The 23,940-nt window shown below is 41.9% G+C and overlaps 2 protein-coding genes across 3 annotated transcripts in view; both read right to left on the bottom strand.

The window, feature by feature from the left end:
* LOC123647636 (cyclic AMP-responsive element-binding protein 5-like) overlaps positions 1-13,633 on the bottom strand; it is a 147,082-nt gene extending 133,449 nt beyond the window's left edge. Inside the window, exon 1 of one of the 2 annotated variants that reach the window (XM_045565248.1) lies at positions 13,566-13,633. The gene's annotated coding sequence lies outside the window, so the exon portion shown is untranslated. The remainder of the gene's footprint in view (positions 1-13,565) is intronic. The other variant, XM_045565249.1, reaches the window with a different exon arrangement.
* Positions 12,212-13,555, bottom strand: LOC123647635 (SWI/SNF complex subunit SMARCC2-like). The gene has a single exon (XM_045565247.1). It carries the CDS (start codon positions 13,115-13,117, stop codon positions 12,416-12,418), a length of 702 nt encoding a protein of 233 aa, XP_045421203.1. The 5' UTR covers positions 13,118-13,555; the 3' UTR covers positions 12,212-12,415.
* Positions 13,634-23,940: the final 10,307 nt, after the last annotated feature.

Raw genomic sequence — 23,940 nt, 5'->3', positions numbered from 1 at the left:
TACTTTGTTAAAGCAGCCTCAGGAAACTAATACACCCTGCCCTGGCTTGGACCTCCCTGAAGGCCAGAGCTGTAGCTGCCTTGGGAGCAGAGGGGAGTGCCTCTCTCCCTGTGGTGGCTACTCGCTCTGATAAAAGTTACCAAAACCGTACTGCCTTGCAACCCAATGAATGCACTGCAGCTTTCAGTCATAGCTGCTCTTTGAGTTATTATCCACAGTTACTTTCTGTTCTCTTCTGAGGTTGCAGACACAAGACCCTGGGGCACTGGGCCAGAACCCCTCCGCTTTTCCAACACCACAAAGGATGATCCAGACTTTGTCATGGGGTCAGGCTTGTCCTGACTTCATCTTCCCCTAGAATGAGTAGCTCCCTCTCCCTTTCTCTCATCTTCCAGCTAATTAATTCTTCAGCCACACTGATCTTACCTCTTCCATGGCTTTTGAATCTGGCACCGTCATAGCCTGAGCCCCCGTCACCTCTTACCTGGACAACCACAATAGCACCCAACTGAGTTTTTTGCCTCCAGACTTGCACCCCCTCACCTCCTCCTGAAATACTAAATTGCAGTGCCTTATTTGGTGTTTCTGCTCACAGTAAGTTTCTCCGTGAGGAGAGGGACTCTCTTTGATTTTGATCATGTATCCCTACTTCCTGGCACATAATAGATGCTCAGTAAATAGTTAATGAAGGAAGGGAGGGAACTTAGGCTCAAGCAGGGCTCTAATATTTTGAATGAAAGAAAGCTTCTTCGTTTATTTATGGTTGTTGCTACTTCTTAGTAACAAAAGGCACACTTGATTCCATAGGTATGTGTGGCTAGCAGGAAGGGGCAGAGATGAAGGACAAAAAGGAGCAGGAGAAAGGAAGGAGGCAGAGAGAGACACCTGAATTCTAGTTATATGTCTGGCACTTGCTTTAGCTGGCACTCCACATACCACGTAAGCCCTGTGATTCTTGGTTTCTTCATCCATCAAATGGGAATGATAATATCTGTCCCGCTCATTTCTCTGTGTTGTTATATTACCCTAATAAGAGAGTTTCTATGAAATTACTTTGAAAATCCTAAAAATGTAAAGTGTTATTAATCAGTGGTTGTCTCAGTGTAGGCTGTTGAGCAAACAGGCAGTAACTCTCACAGAGAAACACACGCGACCATCCAACTAATGTTAACGGTCATTGCTGATTACGCACATTAGCATAAGTTCATTAACTCAATTTTCTTTTATAGCGTAACACATATAATGTATTCACAAACACATGTAGGTTGAACTCACATTCAACCATGGCGATTTCAGGCTTGTGTCCGTGTAACTACAGCGTTGGCAAAGCGTCTCAAGAATCACTGAGCCCCGAGAATTTTCATTCTGGAGTCCATGGCTTCTAGGTCCATGAACCTCCTCGTGAACATCTGCCTATGTGTCATTTTTCTGAAAACTGGCTCCCAGCTTTCACTCAATTGTTTAAAAGGTCCATAATCCAAAAAATCCAGTAGCAACTGGCCCAGCCCTCCTTCTCACTGCTTCTAGAAACTCTTCTTATAATAGTTCTGACACTCCATTAGTCATTCCAGGGAGGTCACTAATTTCTGTGATAGTCCGTCCCATTGATGTATATGTCCACTTGTTTCAAAATTCTTCCCTTTTTGAAGCCAAAATAGCAAATACAGCAAACCCCATTCCTTTACACAGCAAACCCTTTCCCCCTCCCCTCCTCCACTTTTCAGTTTTTCCCTGAAGCAGAAGAGAATACATCAGAAAAATAGTATACTCCTTGTTCACAGAATCTCTCTTGATATTATGTGCGAGTCTAAGCCTCCTCCTTTCCAAGTCAAATATCTCTTATTTCCTCCACCTATGATCTGCTTCCAGAACTTTCAACCCCCAGATTGTCCTCCACTAAACAACTTCTCACTGGTCAGTGTCACTGTGAAGCACGGGTTTATATTCTCTTACTTAAACTACAAGGCTGCTTTATTAGACTTTTTTTGTTGATCTCACCTGACTATATCCCTGTACTGAGAAAGGCAACCAAGTAAATCCAAAAAGAAATGCTCAAATAAGCCCAAATGGTTGTGTTTTCAAATAAAATGGTATAGCTTTCTATACCCGGGGCTCACCCAGATCCAAGTCAACCCCCAGAAAAGAGGCCCTGGATTCTCCTGTGTGTAGAATCACATTATGCACAAACACACACATGCACACACACACAAACACATGCTCACACACACACACACCACCTCTCTACATTAGCCCAATGTGCAAAACTCCTCCTTAGGTTTTCAACCTTCCCATTATGACATGAAAACCACTGCATCTAAGTTGAAAACAAATGGTCTGTACATTCATTTCCCCATCTGAGGAATGGGTACAAACAAACCTTATTCCTTTTTTTAATAACTGTAGTAAAATATACATAACATAAAATTTACTACCTTAACCATTTTTAAGTGTACAGTTCAGAGGTCTTGAGTATATACGTACTGTTGTGCAACCATTCTCCAGAATCCTCTATTTTTTAAGCAAGTATTAAATAACTAAAACTATGTAAAAGAGTATAATACTTCCTAAATAGATGTCCTAAAATATTTGTTTAATGTCAAATAAAGATAACACATCCACATGACTTACTCTTACAGCCTTCCTTTTACAAAAAATTCCTGGAAAGGATAAAAATGAACCCTGGTTTAAAGAGTTAACCTGTCTGTCTTAAGAATGTCCCTTCCAAAGAGCATGTCAAGTAATTATGCGTAATTTGTTTTCTCCCTGATTTTTGTAAGCGCTCTGAAGCACATGAAAAAAAAAAACTGTACTTCGCCAGTGCTGCCTTCATCCAATAGGCAGACATCACTGTTTTGTTTTGGTTTTTTAATGTTTTGAATGGCTTGGAGATTAGCACGGGTATTTAGCAAAAAGCACAATTTCAAATTACACGCTGCTTCATAGTGCCAAAACACTATGCACCATCATCTTTGATGACGTCAACACAGCACAGCCCTAGGAATGGTGGTTGTTAGTCATCTGGCTTTGTGAAACTAGAAGACAAAATTGTAAACAGTGTGTGCTTAGACAGGCCTCATTAGAAAAAAAGAGTGTCTTAAATATGGTTTCAATTTTTTTAAATCTAATAATATCTTCTAATCCATAATATATATATTTGCATCAATGTTACAAATAGATACTTGCCCCAAAGGAGTAACAATTTATCCATGGGCATCCTAAAAAAGTTGATAAGCACATTTGCAAGTATATACCTCAGTCACATTCTGGTCCTCATTGGCCCAGGTTTTTATTTATATACATATTTATTTACATATCAGCATAACTACCATAACCAGGTATGTGTGGATGTTAAAATTGATTTAACTTCAGCATAATGCTTAGAAAATAATCCAAAATAATTGCTCTTTGGCATTGGTCACAAATTGCACTATTTATCGTGGCTTTTACTCTCACTGAAGATGCAGAAATGCAGACAGAAACTGCAAAAGGCCAGGTCCAACCTATTGTCATTAGTGGGAGAAAACAAAACCCAAATACTCAAAAGCAAATGTCTCCAGACCAAGTATGAAGACAGTACGCTGGCATAGCAAAGGCTAAAGTGTTCTATTAAAGATAGCTCAGGAGCTAGGGCTAGACTCTATCTTGCTCAACAAATGAATACCTAAAGCCCTTCACTTTCAATCCCCAAAACAGATGAGCAATTTACATCATTAATCTCATTGTCTCTCCACACAGTCCTTTTAACAGTCAATCTCAAAGTAGCCTGAGAGAAAGTTGCCCCAGATACAACCAAAAACACAGGTTTGCAACAGATGTCTCCATGCAACTTTTAAAGTAGATCCCATGTTAAGAAGTTAATATACTTTTATGTATTTGTTAATCAATCCAAGTACGTGTAGCCTGAAGCAGGGGAGCAAGAGCTGTTAGCAAGGAAACCATTTAAGTGCAAATAATGCATGGGAAAGCATTGGAAAGAATGTTATTTATAAATCCAAAGACAAACGCAATAGTACAAACAATTGGAAAAGCCCCACCTGGAAGCCACCCAGAGTAGTGCTTGTATTTAGATTACATGGCACTAATAAATGTGAGCTTTTTTCTCATACTGACCACCCATCTTATCAATGAGCAAGATGCCTAGCCCTGTCAATCCCTTGTTTTCTCCATCTGTAGTATGGGGATTAGGGCTATGTGTTAGTAAATGAAGGCTAAAATTCTTCCAATGAATGACATTACCGAAAATACAAATATTATCGCCACAAAATGTAGAAAAACATGTCATTAATTTTGTATCTAAAACTGGTTTAAAGTCATGTTTTAAAAGCACGTGGTCAAATAGACATGCATTTGGAAATAGATGGCTCTGCAGGGGATAAAGAGAGAGGGTCAGGGTGGAATGACTCATGAATTCGGGAATGCAGAGGCTCTCGGCAGGACGAAGTCACAAGGGACCCACACCAAGGTCTCTCCTCCCCTCCACAAGCAATGCTGTTTCTTGACAATGCAAGGAGATGTGTAAGGAGTTTGGAAATTATTCTTTTTTATTTCATAGTTCTTTACATCCTTTAGTGAATGAACAGACTGATACATTGTAAAAAAAATTAAAATAAAACATTCTGGTGTGCATCGAGAAATATTGACCCTTCTAATATTTTACAAGGCGACAAAATAGAATGAATACCTTAAGTCTAGGAGGTTATAACTAACATCTTGACATGAGCAAGTTTGGTCCAGGCAATGACACAAAGCCTGTTAAAAGCTTGGAGGGAAGAAATTCTAGGGGATCCAGATGTCTCAAATGGAGTAAGATTTCCTCTCCCAAAACAACTAAAGGCAAGTAGTATCTGGGGCAAAGACGTAAGCTGGCAAAATACTGTAACTAAAATGTGGATATCTTGACCTTTTCCAAAACAGAGGGTTTCTACAAGGCTGCATGTAATCAAATCCTAAATTAGGATTTCTAGGGAAGCAGAGCATTTAAAACACCCATATTTGAAATCTATTATTATACAAAACAGAGCTGGTGTGTGGTACAAAAAACTATCTTCTAAATTATTCATTCTGTAAATTTTAATTTTTATTAGTTAAATTTTCTTAAATATGTGTTGTAGGGTGCAGCATGCCTGTAACAACCGCTTGCTGCCCTTGAACTCTGAATGAACGCTTTACTGCAATCCCTTTCCTTAAATAGAATCATAGAATATTAGAGGAGAAGATTCCTTAGAGATCATTTAGAACTACAGTTCTCAACCTTTGCTACACAGTAGAAACACTTGCAGAACTTTTAAAATATACAGAGGCCCAGGCCTTCACCCCAAACCAATTAAATCAGAATCTCAGGGTAGAGGAATATCAGTATTTTTATAAGCTCCACAGGTGGAGGGATTAAGAACCATTGATACAAACTTGCATTGTCTGACACCATAGTCACTGGCCACACGTGGGTATTGAGCACTTGACATGTGTCTAGTCCAAACTGAGATATGCTATAGTTGTAAAATAGACACTAGATTTCAAGGATTTAGTACCAAAAAAAAAAAGAAGAAGAAGAAGAAAGAAAAGAAAAAAGGAAAGGAAAGGAAAGAAAGGAAAGGAAAGGAAAGGAAAGGAAAGGAAAGGAAAGGAAAGGAAAGGAAAGGAAAGGAAAAAAGAAAAAGGATAAAAGAATGTAAAGTATCTTATTAACATTTTTAGATTATTATATGTTGAAATTATAATATTTTGGGTACATCACTATTAAAATTAACTCAATCTGTTTCTTTTCATGTTTTTAATGTGGCTAATAGAACATTTAAAATTACATATGTGGCTCCCACTATTGGAGAGTGCTGGTTGAGCCCAATACTCTTTTATTACAAAGGAAGAAACTGAGGCAGAGCAGCATAATGGCAGCTCTTTGGGGATGCATTCCCTCTTCCAGTCTTAGGCTTTTCCTGTTGCCATAAACCACACTGTTGCAGAGCCAATGGCAGAGCCTGTTAAGCCATCGGTTGGATTTCAAACACTCACTTGTTTGTCTCACTAATTGTTTCTTCTAAGATTTGATATTTAAAAATCTATTTTCCTTATGGAAAATACCCTCTCTCTGTTGTGCATACATTTGTGATTTGTTATTGCAGGGTTATTCATAAAAGCAGAGTAGCTGGAATGGATACTAAAAAATAAATTGAGGCAACACGAGCATAAGAAAAGTACAGAGAATGGAAGAAGAGAACGTTATACTGTGGTATAGTTTAGAAAATGACCCTGGAGGCCCTCAGCCTTCTGAGAGCCATCTTCAACACAGCATAATTCCCTGCTCGGAAGCTTGAGCCTATAATATTGTTTTTCCTTCTAGGAGTCAGTGTTTTTCTGGACAACGTGGTCATTGCAGTGAGGCAAAGCAGGCTCTTCATAATGGTACACCATATCATAGCGAGGTACCCTGGTAGAAATGGACTTTATGCTCAATGCCTTCTACCCTCTAATGCATGGATTATTAATACCTGGCCATTCAGAAGCCAAACTTACTTAGAGAAGAAAATCTTGTTTTGATAAAGTGAAATGGTCCTACCAGATCTAGCAAATGGAAATTAAATATATTTCTTCCAGTAATCAGCTAATTCAAACAAAAACAAAGATTTTTTTGTTGCACGTGTTTTCCCCCTTGGGAAGCAAGGAGAGAGAGAATTGTATAGAACTGGCTGAAATGTGTTATATTTGATACATCATTTCTGCAACACAGGAGCTCCTCAGTGGAATAGAAGAATAAAAGAGACCTGAATTCTGATACAAAACCTTTATGCAAAGAGCTGGAAAAGAAACCTATGGGTCAGGCCAAACAACACACACAGTAGATGCATTCAAGATTTCTATTCAGATATTCTTGTTTCCCATCCTAAATACAGCATAGCCTAAATATCATCTTAAATCAAATGTTTGGAGCTCTGGAGCCCTCTATGTTGCATGCATGATTTTTATTAGCTATTAGTCAAGTTTTGCCAGTCAAACCTCAAAGAGCATAGTTCCATACTCAACTCATTCCTTACCAACTCCAAACACTCTCACATACAACAACCTGGAAAGATAATACATTACAGACAGGTCCTGGGCAAAAGTACATCTGCTAGAAAGAACATAGCACTTGTTGCTCTATTTGACAAAAAGAAAGATTATTTACTTTAACTTTAAATAATTTTTTGGATCCCTTCCTCAAACATAATAACATAATAACAGGAAATAAAGAATGTCACTACCTTGTTCTGAGACAGTCTTTTAGAGCATTTTTAGTTTTCCCTGGCTTTTACTCTCAAATGGAATCTGCCTGGTGTAGTTTTATAGGGCATGCCTAATAATGATGATGGAGAAGAAGAATTTAAGTTAAAATCCATGAAGGAGGCCCATATTAGAAAAATTAACATTGCAGACACTAAATAAGAATAAATGGAATAGAAACTACAGTTTATTTAGTCAAGACATTCATTCAAAAAGAGCTGAAGAAAATTTGACTTTGAAAGGTTAGCAGTCAAAAGGCTTGAAAAGAGCAAAGTGCCCAAAGCCAAGGGGTATGCTCCATCCATGACAAGGGCATTTATGGCAGCCTGGTTCATGGTAAAAGCACCAGACCTGGAGGCAGAGATCAGGCTTCTCGGCCTGGTTTGACACTGGTTAGCTCTGCACGTGCGTGAGCCAGGGGATACCACCAGACCTTGGGTTCTCCTCTAGAAAATGAAGAAGTTGGGCTATCAGTAGGAGAAACTGTATCATTTTCTCCCCCAGCTCCAGCATCTGCATAAAGCTACAAGTCTTCCTACCTCACCATCAGAATCTCTAAGACAAAAGGGGCTCCCTCTAAGACCAGTTCAAGTCAAATGCAGTTTTCAATCCTCATTAATTTTAGGGTACAGATTAGAATGAACAAACCTCAAGGAAATAGAAGAAAGCAACTCCAATATGTATTTTTTAAGTGATTGATTCTGATATATTTCTCAGGAAAAAGGGGAGGGCAATAGAGTGAACTTAGAAGAAAGAAATATCAAAACGTCAATGTAACATATATTCAGGAATTTATCCTAAACTTTATGTCTTATTAATACTTTGAGAGTCCCAGAGTCCTCAATAAGAGCTTAAAAACTTGTACTCGTGTCTCTGGAAGAGTGTTATTACTACCTGGAAATTTCTAAAAGCCTTCTCTCTCTCTTTTTTTTCTTTTTTTTGAATTTTCTTATGTTAAATCCATGATTTGTGATTCCCAACAATGGAATACTAATGGATGCTCAAAAAACACTAATTGCCCATTTTTTTCCTAATTACAAAATGTAATAACTCTTCAGTGAAAACATTAAACATGATGTCATTTTTAAAGTGCCAGACTTTCAATTTAAAGCATTACCATGAAATGGACGGCTTATTTAGTTTACAAACAGCAACACAAAAAGGTTCTTCTGTGACTTTAAGTCTGCTTAGCATTTCTGACAGTGCTTCTTTCTCACACTTAAATATTGGAGATTACTGCTCCCCGGTTTATTACCTTATCTCAACTGTATAATTTTCTTAAATAGAATTCAGAGAAATAGTCATAGATTTAAATTTTTAAACACTAATTTACAAAAGCATTGGTTGATTCCCATAAAACAGCTGGTAGTCAAACTGGACAAGATAATGAATTGACTGAGATCATTGTTCCATCTTCATCCAAGAAAGCTGCCTCTAAAAAAAGATCTTAAATTGCTAGAGAAATCCAATTTGTAAGAGGCAAAAGAAGCATATAGATGGGAAACACCAGCCATGATCACATTAATTTTGTGACTAACGGCATTGCTTTGCAGTGAAGAAGAAAAAAAGAAAAGAGGACAAAAATAATAAGTCCACTCCAATCCCAGTTTTAATCTAACAACCCAGCCACAAGAAAACCAACTACAAATACAAAGTTCACATCTTAGGATTCCAGTGAACATCACACCCCCACAAAATAATTTCCACCTTAATCAGAAACAAACTCCAATGCTAAGGAAATACTACAGGATACTGATGCATCATTTGCTAAAAAGTAAATTACAATAAGAAATCAGGAGACTGGGAACTTGACATTGGGTACAAATAGCCATGGAAACTCCATGATTGATTGGTTTTGAATGTGCAGGTGTGGGAAATAGTTCAACTTACTAGAATTGAAAAGCTACACAGGAAAAGTCTCTGACAAACTACCGTTTGTTTAACCACCTAGTTAAATAAAAGCTGCAACATAACAGAAATGTATGGTTTCCACTTTTTTTGTGTGTGAATGTTCTAATAAACTATCTGCTCAGGTATAAAAGCTATATAAGGTCACACTGACTTCTAATTGACAGACAATTTATGGAGATCCATAATTTACATTCAAAAACAGTTGACTTGGAGGTATTATCAATTGAGCAAATATGTTTATGCTGAGTAAAGTTGAAAAATAAAAATCGATACAAATCAGTAAGGATTTTAAAATAACACATCTATATAAAATGCTGCTACAAGCAAAGAAAAATGAGAAAAATCTATGGGGACACACAAGTGAGTTATTTTTTTGTTTTCTTGTAAAGTTTTAAAACTAAAGTACTAGTTGATATTCAACAGCATCCTTTTCAGGGAAATAAACACCTAGGTTTGGATGTGTAAAAATGGTTTTATTGTTCTGCTTTTAATTTTTAGGTTTCTTTTTAAAGAATTCCTTTCTTATTGAAACTTAAATAGTTACTGAAGTGATTCATGAAAGCTCATGGAAAGGGGAAAGCTTACCTGACACATTACTTAACATGTTTCATAGCTTCCCCACTATGCGGTTCACATGCTCATGAACATATTTCACCCCGGAACTAATGGTCTTATTCACACACACACACACACACACACACACACACACACACACACACTTCCACATAAAATTCTACAAGTCCCAGGGAACATTAAAATTCAGTGCAAAATCAGAATTCCATTTCTGAATTCTATCTATGAAAATACAAGAGTGGTCCCATTTAACCAAGTGCAAAGTTCTCCCTCTGCTTAATAAGCATAATAAACATCATCTTACCATTGTCTGTAGAATAAAAGCAGCAACGTGTTGCTTCCTGCAGTCACCAAATCAAGTTTTTTCTTCCTTTCTTTCTAGTAACTTCTTTTTCACCAGCAAGATTAGGAAGAAAATAAACCTTTGAGTATTTGCCTCAGTATTTCAGATCAGAAAATTGTGAAACTAGCTCTTAGTAAAAAAAAAAAGAATAGGTCTGGTATTTCACAATTACTTCTGCAACCCAGAGGTACCTCCTGGATTCTCGTTCCTCCTTTCCTCCTTCGTTCTCTAAGTTTCTTTTAGTAATGAGACTAATTTTTCCAGTAGCCTTGAACTCCCTAGATCTAACTGACATGGAAAATGTGACTAAAAATTTGTAGAACTGTCTAGCCTCCAACCCTACACAGAATCAACTTTGTTGTGTTGAAGAACACCTCACAAGCAGCTACATGCTCAGTTTATACTCCTGCACTACGCAGCACAGAACACCAAATAACAGTGCGCCATCTAGTTAGCAAGCTGCAATCTCCATCCTAGAAGGGGGGACACTTTCAAACCCTGGGAGTTAAGAACTTGTCAGGGGCTCAACTGCTCTAAAGGTCCAATTGTTTATTTAAATAAAAAAAAATATCGCTACTGAGATAATCCACATCTAGTGGATATGGGAAAATTTAGGTTATAATGGCACTACAAACTTTTACATCTAACTTTGATTTACAAGATAAAAGCAAGTTTTAAATTAAAAGGGCTTTCTGTTAATAGAGCTTATTATTCTGAAGACGAGAATGATTTTCTTCGAAAGTTGTCCCTGGGTGCATGCCTATTATCTTTGCTTTTCCCCTTCCACTAATGAGCATTTATCTAAAGAGCCTGTTAATCCTCTGATGTGTGCTTCTGGTCAGAGGTAACAGTTTGAATAAAACCACTAATCACTGATCACTAAATCACTGATCATTAATCACACTCTCCAGTGCCCGTGACCGGGCCATTTTTTCCTTAAGGTCTATGCATCACAAACAAGAAGTTCAACATTCTTGAGGCGCATGTATTGTGTGGGGGTTATACTATTGCATCTCTAGATGTGAATAAATAATAAATACTGCCACAAACTTGGGGGAAGGATGTCAATTAGACCCCAGACAGGAGTTTCACAAATGCCTACGCTACAGCATGGCTTTCACTTTGAAGAAAGTAGATCTGATTATAACAAAACATGTGTCCTTCAAGAAATTCCCACATATTCGGAATATAAATTTCCCTTTATTTTTCACCAACTGTGAGTTAGAGAGCACTCAAATTCCCTGCCCCCATCCACTCAAAACTCTGTTAATAAAATTTTTATTTAAATTCTGCTGCACACCTCCTTCCCACCCCCCCCAAAAAAAGTTCTTTTTACTTTGACCCCTTGAACAAGTCATACACAGGGTTTTGATTTCAACTGCCAGATACGGAGATTCTGACTCAATTCAATGAGTTATGTATTTAGCTTCCTCTTTATATATAGAAACTTAAGGGTAAGAGCTAGAAAGTAACACACGCACCAATTCACTCTATGGTACTTTAGGTTCCACGACTCACATTCCCTCACTTTGGAAATGAAACGTTTAATCTCGATCCTTTCAGCTACACTCGATTTAGTCAGCAACCTCACTTCTCAGTCTCCCCCCCTTCGGCTACGGGGTTCCAGGCAGGCGCTATGTAAAGTTAAGTACTTTGTTTGCAGTGGGCGTATTGCTTTCCTAAGTCACCACGCGGGGACACAGTATGATCATAACGCTTCTAAACGTTTCCCGAGATGCCTTTTCTATCAGGGCTTAGCATCGTCGTCCTGGAGAAGAGGGCTCGCTGATGCCTTTCTTAAATAATAGAAAAGGGCAGATTGTGTGCTGATCAGGTACTGAGGTTTCCTCAGACACCAGAAGCTCTTACTCACACTCAGGGGACAGTGTTCGCCCCGGGGAAAGCTGTAAAAGGCGGGGGCGGAGCTAGAGCGATAACGGTGTGGGCGGGGGAGGAGTGGGGAAGGAGGGGTCGGGGAAGGGGGCAATATAGATGCCCGGGGAGCCGGCGATTGCACGAGAACGTGGGGGTGGGGGGCTGGTGGAAAGCAGAGTTGCTTTGTCAGCATTCTAAGCTACTGAACCCTTGAGTATCTGAAGCCGTTAATCAAACACTTACTGGCCTGCAGAATGACGTAATGGACCTGTATCCAGCTTTTATTCCTTGACACATGTCAGAGAAGGAGGGAAAAATAAAAATCAAACACACTCTGCAGACTCTGACAAGGACATATGCAAGCAGCCCACTCCAGTTCCCGGCCTTGAACAAGCATCAAGTGGGGTTGTCACCCGTTCAGGGAAAGTTGGCGGGGGTGGACAAGGAGGGCTTTATTTGCTAGACACCCCCTGGAAATAAATCTACGGCAAAGAAGAAGCGGGATGCAGCCGCAGGGAGAAAACATCTCCTTGGCTCCTTTGCGTCTTGCCCCTCTAAGAACTTCGTGAAAAGTTTAAACGCTTCTGTCGAGAATCTGCCGCAGAGGAAGGCTCCACCGCTGGGTCCTGGGAAGTGCCCGGGTGGCGCTGCGGCTCGAGCCCGAGCTGTCACTTGGGGCAGCGGCGGGGAAGAGGTAATGATGCCAGAGAGAAAGGAACCGAGGCAGGAGGCGGCTGGAGAAGGGAACGCGAGCGGAAAGAGCCTCGCGACTCTCCAGCCCGGAGCGCCTGGAGCGAAAGCCAGGTGCCCCCCGAGGGCGACCTCTCCTCCCCAGGCGCGCGCGCCCGCCAGCCGCGGCGGCCAGTCCTGCGGGGGAGGTGGCACCGGCAGGCTCGGCACCCCGGGAGAGGGCGAGCCCCCTGCGCGCTCGCCCGCCCGCCCGCTAGGTGACCCGGCATCCTCGCCGCGCCCGCTGGAAGTTTGCAAACTTTCTCCGGGGGTTCCGCCGCATCGCTGGGAAGCTGGGGACGCAGGGGGGGAGTGTTCCTGTCTCTCCGTCTCCGCTGCCACCGCCGCCGCCGCCGCTGCCGCTTGACCGCACTTCTGGAGGGTTCCGCACCTTGCCAGGTCTCTGGAGGCAAACACACACCCCCGATTCATAACTGTTCCCCGTGTCAGGGAAACTCACGCGCGCTCCCACACACGCACGCACGCCGGGGCGGACACGGCGCTTGCTCCACGTTAGCATCCCTCCAGTCGCACGGCGCGGCGGCCACCGAGACGCGCTCCGGGACTGACACGGCGTGGGGTCTCGGGGGTGGCCTCGGGACACGGCAGAATTCCACAGTCCACCAGCAGTTGCGGCCGGACTTCCCTCTGGTCCGCCAAAATGTTTCCAAACACAAATCACCCTCCAAAAAAATGCATCGCATCTTCCCTACTCCTTGCCCTGTGACCTGCCCACTGGACCAAGTAACCTCGCGGCTGCCGCCGAGAACCAACCCCTGCAAACAAGTACGCTCCCGAGATGGCTCCCGCGGCAAGTGCAACAAAAGTGGCTAAATGCAAAAGCCCCAGAAGTGGCCGAGCCGTATTTTTAGGAACTTACCAAACAAGTGTGGAGAAGGCAAGAGCGGAGCCCGGGTGAAGGGACCACGTTGGACTGAGCAAAGATTACAATACATTCTATTTAGAGTGCATTACATCACCCCCCCGGTGACGTCACGTGGGATTCCTGAACTTCTAAATCATTGCGGTCCGCGGGGGAGGGAGGGAGAGGGGCGGGGCCGGCGCGGCGAGGGGGCAGGCCCCGCCCCGGCCCCGCCCCGACCCCGCCCCGCGAGCAGACCCTGGTGCACCCGCCCCGGAGCGGCGGCGGCGGGGGCGACCGCGCAAGCAACAGCTTGCAGAGCCCAGCGTCGTGTGACACCGCTCCCTGACATTAGTGGTGTGAGTCAGCTTGGAAACAATCCTCAGGGTTTCAGACAGGACCACGGAGGAGGCGCGGACATGGGCTTCTCTTCGGGGGGGGCCTGGTGGGGTTTGAAAGGTGTAGGGTTTGGGGGCTAGCGGAAAGGTGGGGAGGGAGATGCGGAAAGCTGTCGGGGGAGACTTTCTGCAAACAGAAATGCGGGACGCTCCTCCCTTCCCTCCTCCTCCCCCCCCCCCCACCAGAAGGTGTCCAGCTCCTTTTTGCCTGCGACAGTCGTGACCTCATTACAGTGTTCCCTGCATCCTGGCTTCTCAGAGCACTCACTTGTCACCCCTTCTTCACCGCCCCCACCTAACCTCCAAGGAAATAACTTCCTTACGGCGCACACTCGCGTGAAATACACAGCCCCCACCGGTTCCAAGACCCCCGCTCCAAGTGTCTGAGAAGGTGGAGGGAAAGTTGCTCCTAAGGAGAAAGGTGAATCGCAGCTAGAGCCAAGTGATGAGCCTGATTTAGACTCAGCGTCAGAGTCGAAAGGGCCCTTGGCTATCACTTCCAGAGCCTCCTCCGGTAACTGGCCCGAGCTTACCGGCTGGGAAGTGGCAGAGCCTGGGCCAGAATGCGAGATCCGGGCGCCTGATCGGCCGCGGGAAAGGAGCCTGGCGTCTTCAGCGTTGGCTGGGCACCATCGTTATCACCACCCCCCGGATGAATTTCCCTTCAGAAGTTCTCCCAGTGTGTAGGATTCAAAGGGAAGGCGTAGGCTACATTCCAGCCCGATTCTAGAAGCCCGCTGTCATCTTTGCAGCAGCTCGTGCTTTACAAAGCACGTTCAACCACGACAACAAGCCGTATACGATAAGGAGAAGTAGGACAGGTGTTATAATTATCCCACTTTACAGGTGTGCTAAGGCGGACTCCAGAAGGTTAGGGGGCTGGCCCGAGATCACCTGATAAACAAGGGGTGGCACTGGGACCACCCCAACCCCTGTTTTCAATCCCAAATCCCAGTTGGGCTCCGCTATAGAAACAGGGGTGAGCATTCCCTTCTTGTGGATTATTGGTGGTTAGAACCTCTACTAAGAACATATTGGCTGGGAGTTGGGGCTTTGCTTAGGAACCGTTTAGCCCTCATTGACGAATAATAATCATTCCTGACATTTATGTAACATCTGACATTTATATATTACTTCTCATCTCCACTCATCACAACTGTGACTGTGCAGTTTGCCAGAGAATCATGACTGGACTGGCTAGAAATCGTAGCGCTTCGCCTGGATTGTCACATACTTCTGAGCTGGCTTTGACATACTAACTGGAAAGGCTTTGTATTTTCTTTCTGGTTTTAAGTGTTTAAATGTTCCCTCCCTTTTAGTGTTCCTTGAAACTTCACAGCCTTACTCAGAACTCAGTACTCAGTTTTCTACTTGTTCTTTTCCACAGATTGTCCTGAAGGAACTGCAAAAGAAGGGCTCCAGTCCTAACCTGAATCTTAACCAATAAAACTTTAAATATGACAGCTCAATCACCTGGGTTTATGGAAGGAAGCAGTAGCAGACCCAGAAACCGTTTCCCTGCCCACATTCCATCTCGATTACCAGAATAGCCTTTTCTACCTCCCTCAAAGAAAAGTGTGAGCCAGCCAAGGAGAAAACTAAAGGTAAAAAAAATGGGGTATAGCTCAACACATCAGAGCTCAGCGTAAGAGCTTATCTTTCCCCCCAGCGGATAGGTGTGAACCAAAGAAATCAAATGGAGAGTTGAATAAGCAAAGCCAGGGGGATAAGCAAATATTTAATTCCCAGCATTCTCTAAATAGAAGCATATATATGTGAGTTTTAATGCAACTAATTCATCGCTTTCTAATACTATCCAAATCATTGGTCAGTCTTTCAAAATTATTGCTGACCTTTCATTTGACACGCTGTGACTAAACAATGCCCCTATCTGAACCATGATGTGACATAGGAACACACATCACACTTTTCCAGTGACTTCCCAATAACTTGATAATCATCAGATTACTTGGATTCTCAAGGAATAGAGAGTTTCTTTTAATATCAGCAGTATTGTTCGTGGTGCTAACCTCAGTTTCTGCTGAACCCATAGCAATTTCATTCCAAATGTTTCTAGCCATTTTATTACAGACTGAGATTTTTATATATTCCAGATCTGTTACTAACTAAATCACACACACACACACACACACACACACACGACTTTTCTAAATGTAAATTGAAGAAGAGAGGTGGTGTTTATGAGGTGTGGACTCCATTGTCAGTCTGAATTCAAATCCTGGCTCTGCTACTTGAGGTTTAAATAACCCCAGAGTCTCAGTTTCCTCATCTATATAATGGGGATGGTGGTGATTATTACAGTAATTCAAGTTAAGAATTATATTACTCAAGTTAAGAATAGTGTTTGGCACACAGCAAGTATTAATATTAATACTATGTAAGCACTCACTCTCTTTTTATTAATAAAAATGTTGTGGCCCATGCTGTTATAGGTGGGCATTCAGTAATTTTAGCAAACTAACAAAATAAATGAAAAAGGAAACTTTTACCCCTGTGTTATCTGTGCCAAGCAGCCTCTCATCTGTAGACCATGCCAGCAAAGCCCTCACATTTGTGGACTCGTATTCCTGCCTGCCTCGTGCTCACCCAGTCTCTTCCAGGGTTTTTCAGAGCCAAAGTTTCCTGGAGGCTTCAATTGCCAGGAGCAGCCATGCAAGGGCATCTCTAGGGGAACCTCAGCTGCTAGTGGCCATGGCCTGGGGCATTTGACCTCTGGGGAGCCAGGAATGCCATCTCACCCACCCATGATGGCCTGTGGGTCATTTGGAGCCAGGGACCCTTATACCAGAACCCAGGTAAACTGGCTGGGGTATATCACCCACCCAAGGTCCTCCCAGCCTCACCTCACCCCCTCCATAGGGTAAGGACACAGGCAGGGAACAAGCCAGCCCTTGAGCTACCATTGGTGGTGCCAGGGAGGTTGGACCTGTGGGGGGCTGACTGGCACCTACACTAACCAATGAGAATAGGTGAGCCCACCTGCTAGACCACAGGTTAACCCTTTAGTTGCTGGATCATGGGACAGTGGAAGGGAGCAGCCTGGGCAGCTGGGCCAGTGGAGAAGCACTGGGTATTCACCAACCTCTATGGAAGAATTTTAATATTTTAACAAATTAGTGGCCTTACTATTGCATACCCACTGAATATCAGGCCTGAATAGAACCACCCCAAGGGGCCTCAGATGGGACGAAATCCTTTAGCCCTGTGCTTTGGATCCAGTCATTTCTCTGACATTCAGCAAACATTGGCAGAGCTGCCTGGTGCTGAGGATTAAACATTCGAAAGAGGTTTCCTCCTCCCCAGCTCCTAGGCTCCCACGGAAGTTCTCAAACTTAGGGGAGGAAGCAAAAAACACCTGGGTGACTTGTTAAAGGCAGTTTCTTGTGTCAGTCTTACCCAGGGTTTTCAGTTTTAATGTTTGACGTGGGTTCCAGGATTCTGCATTTGTGATTTTAATGCAAGCATCTGGGGACAGCCCCCCACTCCCACACACACACAGGCACGCACACATGCACACATGCACTTTGAGTGAGTCCAGTTTAGGGAATTCACAAATGGGCAGTCACCCAGGAGGAAGCTGGTGAAGAAATAGGAAAAGGGCCAGCCTGCAACATTCAAAAATATGACCCAAGGCTCATAGGCTTGAGACCAGTCCTCTAGCAGCTTCCCATAAAGATGCACACACCCCTAGAGAAGGCTTCTCCTCATGCCTTCTGCACACACCACTCAGAGTGACCTTTTCCCATTCATTTTTCATTTGAGGCTTTTCTTACCTGAGCTAACAGTGTTGGTGGGAGGGGGGCTGCTGCAGCCCACTTAGTGGTTAAACCTCTAGCTATGGCCCCACTGGGCAGTTTCTGTCCCTTCTAAGATGGATCTTCACCAGGTTTCTTCATTATCTATTTGAAGGGATAAAGATTTCCAAATAAATGGAACTGCAAAATGCATCCAAAGACAGTCAAAACCACGGCATGGTCAGCCAACATTTACCAAGCATTTACTCTGCGCCAAGCCTTGAGCTAAGGGCTTTGTGTGTATTTTTCTCAGTTCATCCTCACAGCTCTGTGAGGTGGCTGGAACCATTCTCATTTTGCAATGAGGAAATCAAATCTTAGAGAAGGCAAGTAACTTGCCCAGGATTGCACAGCTGGGGCATGGCTGAGCCAAGAGAAGATTCCATGTCACCGGTGCCTGTTCCGGTGCCTGCCCCAGAGGTAGCCCATGCTATGGTAGTGCTGAGCCCAGGTGAGTTTGAGGATGTGAGAACAAGGAAAGTTGGGAACAAGCCAGAGACTGGCAGTGAGTGGGGGAAACCACCAGCCTGCACCCACACTCTGTGTCTGATTAACCAAGAGCTGCTCCAGACAGGGCCTGTTTCATGGCCTGCGAGGCCTGGTCACACAAGGTTTCATGTTTAGAAGAGTCCCATGCTTGGTTTAAGGCTCTGCTGTTGCCATCTTAAAATTCTTGATAATTTTATCTTTGAACTTGTGCTTTGCAAATGAAGCTTGGGAAGTCATGGAGCACATGCAGGGCAGAGGAAATTCATGTGTTGTGCATGTCTGTCATTCCTCGCCCTCCTGCTCGTGAGCACAGAATTCTGGAGGACCCAAGATGCATGAGGGTTCAGCAAAACTCAAATCAAGTACCAGGTTACACCTCTGACTGAGTGGGATGGAGGGTGAGGATGGGCTGACAGCCCTGAGAGGCCATGCTTTCCTTTCAAACCAAAAACTTTCACGGAATGCAGGAAGAAGCCAATGGCATTCTAAGAAACACAACTGAGGACCCCATCATGCTAGACTCTTGTATTGGGTAAGCACATACACTGAAAATGATGGCATAGAAGAGAAAGGTGGGGCAGCTCATAGTTCCTTTTCCTTTCTGTCTTTCCTTTCTGCAGATAACAGAGTTGGCAGAGTGTGTGCACATCAAGAAGTGAAATAAAGTCTGTTGCGCTCGTTTTGTGCAGTATATCCACAGTTCTGGAAAGAACAAAATACATCCCAGCTGTGAAGTACAGATTGTGTGATCTGAGCTATTTCACACATGTTAGCTGATCTTATATTTACCTTTAAAACTAACATTGTACAATATAAAGGTGAATTAGTGCTAATAAGGTATTAATAACATTTTATTTTTTGTTACTTAAAAAGACATTAAATAACAAATAAAACACACCGTGACAAGTCAAGAGATTGACTTTAGAAGAGAGGAAAAAGCTTTCTATTTAATATCTTTCATGGCCCTTTTTCCCTGCCTTTTTAACAAGAGGCCCTGCATTTTTGGTTAGCACTGGGTTCGAAAATCATGTGTCAGGGCCCTGCCCACAGACATGTGACTGATGCAGTCTACCTTGCTCCCAGTTCCGTGTTCACCATGCTGACAGCAAAGCAGCAGATTTGATAGCCTCAGTTTTGTCACTTCCTAGATGTGTGACCATGGCCAGTGTTTTAACCTCTCTGAACTTCAGGTTTTTCATTTATAAAATGGAGACAATATCAACATCTACCTCCCAGGATATTGCAAGACTTCAAGGAGTTAATATATATAAACTGCTTAAAACAATGCTTAGCACATAGTATTTACTGAAAAATGTGTTAGATACTATTATGCCTTATAAGGTTTTGGGGAGAATTTAATAAAAATAATTCAGTACTTAGCACTGTGCCTGGCATTTAGAATGTGCTCATAATATTATGTAATAATTAGTTACATAAAATTGCATGTAAGATGTAACACTGAAGTTCTATGGATTAGAATAGAGGAATAAATCCAATTAGTTCTCAAATTGAAGGTCTTAGTATAAGCTACTTGTATTTGAAGGAGAGGATACCTTTAGATTAATAAATTGACAGAGCAATTTTATACAGGCTGATGTTCCAGTTGAAGCCATCACAATTTACCCTTCTAGTCTTGACATACAAATGCATTTTTACACCAGTGGCTGCATGATTATTGACTTTAGTATGGTTTAGAGTTTCTAGAATCACATGCTGAAATCCTAACAGGTATAACTCAAAATTACTATGCTTTTGCATTGGCAGGGGGGAACGCATGTCAACTTCAAAATGTTGTTTAACAAGGGACAGTCAGGTCACCTGATTTAAGCTTGTGGGGGCCTTTATCTGGACAGCCATTGGTTGCTGAAGTCTTGACCTATGTCTATAGGGAATTATTGTATTCACCACCCTATAAAATTTAATGTTTTCTCTTGAACCTGGCTGAAATTCAAAAGCTTCACCTATCCCAAAGAGTATAAGAGTGTTAACATTCCTATTAAAGTTACACTTATCTTAACGTGTTTCTTTTTTTTTTTCCTTTTTGAAAGAGAGAGACTTGATTAAAGGAAAAGCTACTTAGTCTTTTTTTTTCTTTCTTTGAGATTAAGTGAAAGAGATTGACACCTGCTCTGAATAATGACCCAGAGTAACAGTGCTGTGTCAGCACTCTCCAAATATTTTAGTCATTTCCTTAAAATCAATGGTAAGTGGAAAGTAACGGTTTAACAATAATTAGGAATGTTTTATATGTGGGGAAGCTTCATTTAGACTAAAGCATTATTGATATCACATAAATTAATGTTGAACGCCATCTCACAGGAACTGATATTCCACATACCACCTCCTTTTATATCATCGTTAACCACATGTTTAACTCATGTACTGCTGACGTGGAAGGTTATTCTCATCTCTTTAGGGGCATTTATGAGTAACTTATTTAAATGATTCTTGTGAATTTCAGGAGCTTTTAAACCTAATTGATCAGCAATTCCTCCTCATTCTTACATGGTAACAGAACATTTGAAACCCGGGAAGTTACTCTGAATCTCATTTGAATCATGAATATTACCCACTAAGGGAGTCAGAAAATACAAAGCTTTCCCACCTCCGCTCTCCTCCCCCCATCCTAGTTTTAAAATATTCCATCTATAGCTTTTACAACAGTGCCCTTACTTGACACTTAAAGAGACTGCAGTACAAACAGTACACGGGGACACTGTGTTGTTTAGCAAAACCATCTATTTTCAGGGCTGCTGTGGCTATTTAACACTATGTTGAAGTCTGAGGGGAAGGAAAGAATGCTGTTATTTGTGAGCACCAACTCTGGGTGAAGCCTGTTACATATTTCATCTGGTTGAGTTCTGACAATTATGGGTGAAAGGTATTATTATTAGTGTTTTATTGATGGGAGAATCGAAGCTCAGAGAGGCTAAGTAATTTGACCGAGGTCACACAGCTAATAAGAAAGGCAGCCAGGTTTCAAACCTAGGTCTGACTTGAGGATCCCCATTGTCCATCATGCCCTGCTGTGGTCTTTATTTCAAGAAACTTCATCTTTCCTTTCATCCTCTTGCACCACATTATTTATTTTGTTGAGCATCCTACCCACACAAATTCACACAAAGGTTGAAAAATGCTGTGGCTCTCTGCGATCATTTTGCTGGGAGTTTGGGAGTTACATTCCCTCCTGGGCTGCCTCCTGCATTTGTGGAGAGCAGAAGTAGACCTGTCTGATGAAGATCAGAGGGCCTTGCAGAGCAAGGTCCTGGCCATCACAGGTGCCCCAGGCATGTCACAGCCTCGTGTGTGTTGGGGGGACTGTGGTCTAGAGAGCCAGCAGCCCAGTCTGAGCACTTATTATGGGAGTGAGCCGCTGAACTTGGCTCCGACTTCCTTAGCCCCACTAAGAAGACAGATCAGATCGGCAAAGGCAGAGAAGGCAGAGGCTGCTGGTCTGGAGGCTGGAGGGATACTCCAAATGCTGAATTTACAGAGGAGACAAATGCAAGGCAATTGAGTCATCATCAGACAGCTGCAACCCTAGGAATTTTCATTGCAAGAGTGGCTCATCCATTTTCCTTTATGAACCCAGATCCGGGGGATGCTACTTAAATATGAAAAGGTTTAAATTAGGATTTGAGAAATACAGGGGCTTACTCTTCCTCTCTATAGCCAAAGAGTGCCCTTTATAGTCTCTCTTTCATTTTTTTAATGGAAATATTTTTATTGTTTCTGCAGATTATAAAAGTGATAGGTGCTTATAAAAACCTCAAGTAACACAGAAGTATGTAAAATAGAAAGTAAATTTCTCCCCATAATCCCATCTATATATAACCACTATTAACAGTCTGATGAATATCCTTCCAGAAATTACATTGCCCATAAAATTGCAAGAATGTAATCAAACTATATATTCAGTTCTCAAACTGCTTTTTTCCACTTTACAATTTATCATAGACATCTGTCCATGGGAACACTATAATATGATATCATCCTTTTTGTGGTTGTATAAGATTCTATTGTTTGGGTTTAGTTAATCAATTCATTATTATGAATATTCATGTAGTTTCCAATTTTTGCTGTTACAATCAGTGCTACAATGGACAATTGTTCATGTACTTGTACATACATATGTGACTACTTTTCATAGAAATAGTATTACTGGGGTCACAGGCTATGCATCTTTTAATTTTGTTACATATTGCTTAACAGCCCTCCAGAATGGCAGTACCAATTGATGCTCCAACCTGCAGTGAGTGAGAGTACCCCCTGAACCCATACCCTTGACAATAGGGGAATCACCAGATTTGTAATATGTATTATAGCAAAAATAAGAAGCAAAAAATTAGAATCTCCTTTGCTTTAATTTGCACTTCGTTAATTACTAGTTATATTGATCATCTTTTCGTGTATATCATCCATTTGCACATCTTCTTTCCAGATGCTTAGCTTTTGTGTAATTTCTAAGAGCTCTTTCTATATTAAAGATACAAAGCCATTTTCCTATTATTTATTTTGTATATATTTTTTTCTAGTTTGTCTTTTGACTTTTAACTTTGTCTATGGTACCTTTTGCCATACAGGACTTTTCAATTTTGATGTAGTCAGCCTTTTGTCATGTCAAGACTTGGGGTCATGATTAGAAAGGCCTTCCCCACCCTTATATCAGAGCTCTGTTTTAGCTTGTCTGGCCCCTTGGGTTCTTCCCATGTTCTGAGTTTGGCAACTGCCCAGTGATAACATGGTGTTAGATATGTATAATATTACAATAGACAGGAGAAAAAATATTAATTGTCTGATATTACCAGATAATACAATTGCATGATCTTATTTTAATTTCAAGAGAAAACTTTTCAATATTTAGGCGTAAAATAGAGCTTAGAAAGACCCTGACAAGTCCAAAGTGCTATTTACTATAAAGTAGAATATATATTCTCTCCATTAGCTATGAAAATAGCAGTGTATAAAACTGATTGATTTTTAAACCTGAAGTCCATGATGATTCCACTGATATGAGATAGAAAATCTGGCCTTCGTGTTTAGCTGTTAGAACTACCACAGGCAAGTAGAGTGATGCCAAGTTAGCAATGCTAAGGCTGATGACCTGCACTCTGACTTCCACCTTTGCCACAAAGCCTCCATTATTCTGGAAGTAATCTATGGCTGCTGCAATTTCTTCACCACCCAGAGCTCTACTCACAAGACCTGACACAAAAAGTGAACACTAAAACCTAGGATCAATTCAAATGCACAATGAGAGAGAAAATGGTAGGACCATTGGAGGTGGTAGAGCCCAGTGCTTTAATCCTAGGTTTCCTGAGTTTAAATCCCAGTTCCAATGGGAGGGGGCAAAGGGGAGCTATGGTCTAATGGGTACAGGGTTTCTGTTTGGGATGATGAAAAAAATTCTGGAAATTGAGAGCTGGGATGGTTATATAACATTGCAAATGTATTGGGTGTCACTGAATTGTACATTTAAAATGGTAAATTTTATGTTATGTATATTTTACCTCAATAAAAAGATGATGAAAAAAAAGAATCCCAGTTTCACCTCTTACTAGCTATATAGGCAAAAGTCATTGCATCTGTCTTTATATACTTCGGTTTTCTCATCTGTAGAATGGAAGAGGTGATCATGATACTGGCTTCACAGGGCTGTCATGATTAAATGAGACATGTGAGACGGTGGTT

The sequence above is a fragment of the Lemur catta genome, chromosome 11 (genome assembly GCF_020740605.2).
Source record: "Lemur catta isolate mLemCat1 chromosome 11, mLemCat1.pri, whole genome shotgun sequence".
Classification (NCBI taxonomy): domain Eukaryota; kingdom Metazoa; phylum Chordata; class Mammalia; order Primates; family Lemuridae; genus Lemur; species Lemur catta.
Note: the sequence above shows the minus strand (reverse complement) of the source record. Positions and strands in the feature narration are given on the sequence as shown.

What these genes read in the sequence shown, in the direction of transcription:
- LOC123647635 (XM_045565247.1), bottom strand. Translation starts at nt 13,117, where the DNA reads ATGAATCGGGGGTGTGTGTTTGCCTCCAGAGACCTGGCAAGGTGCGGA.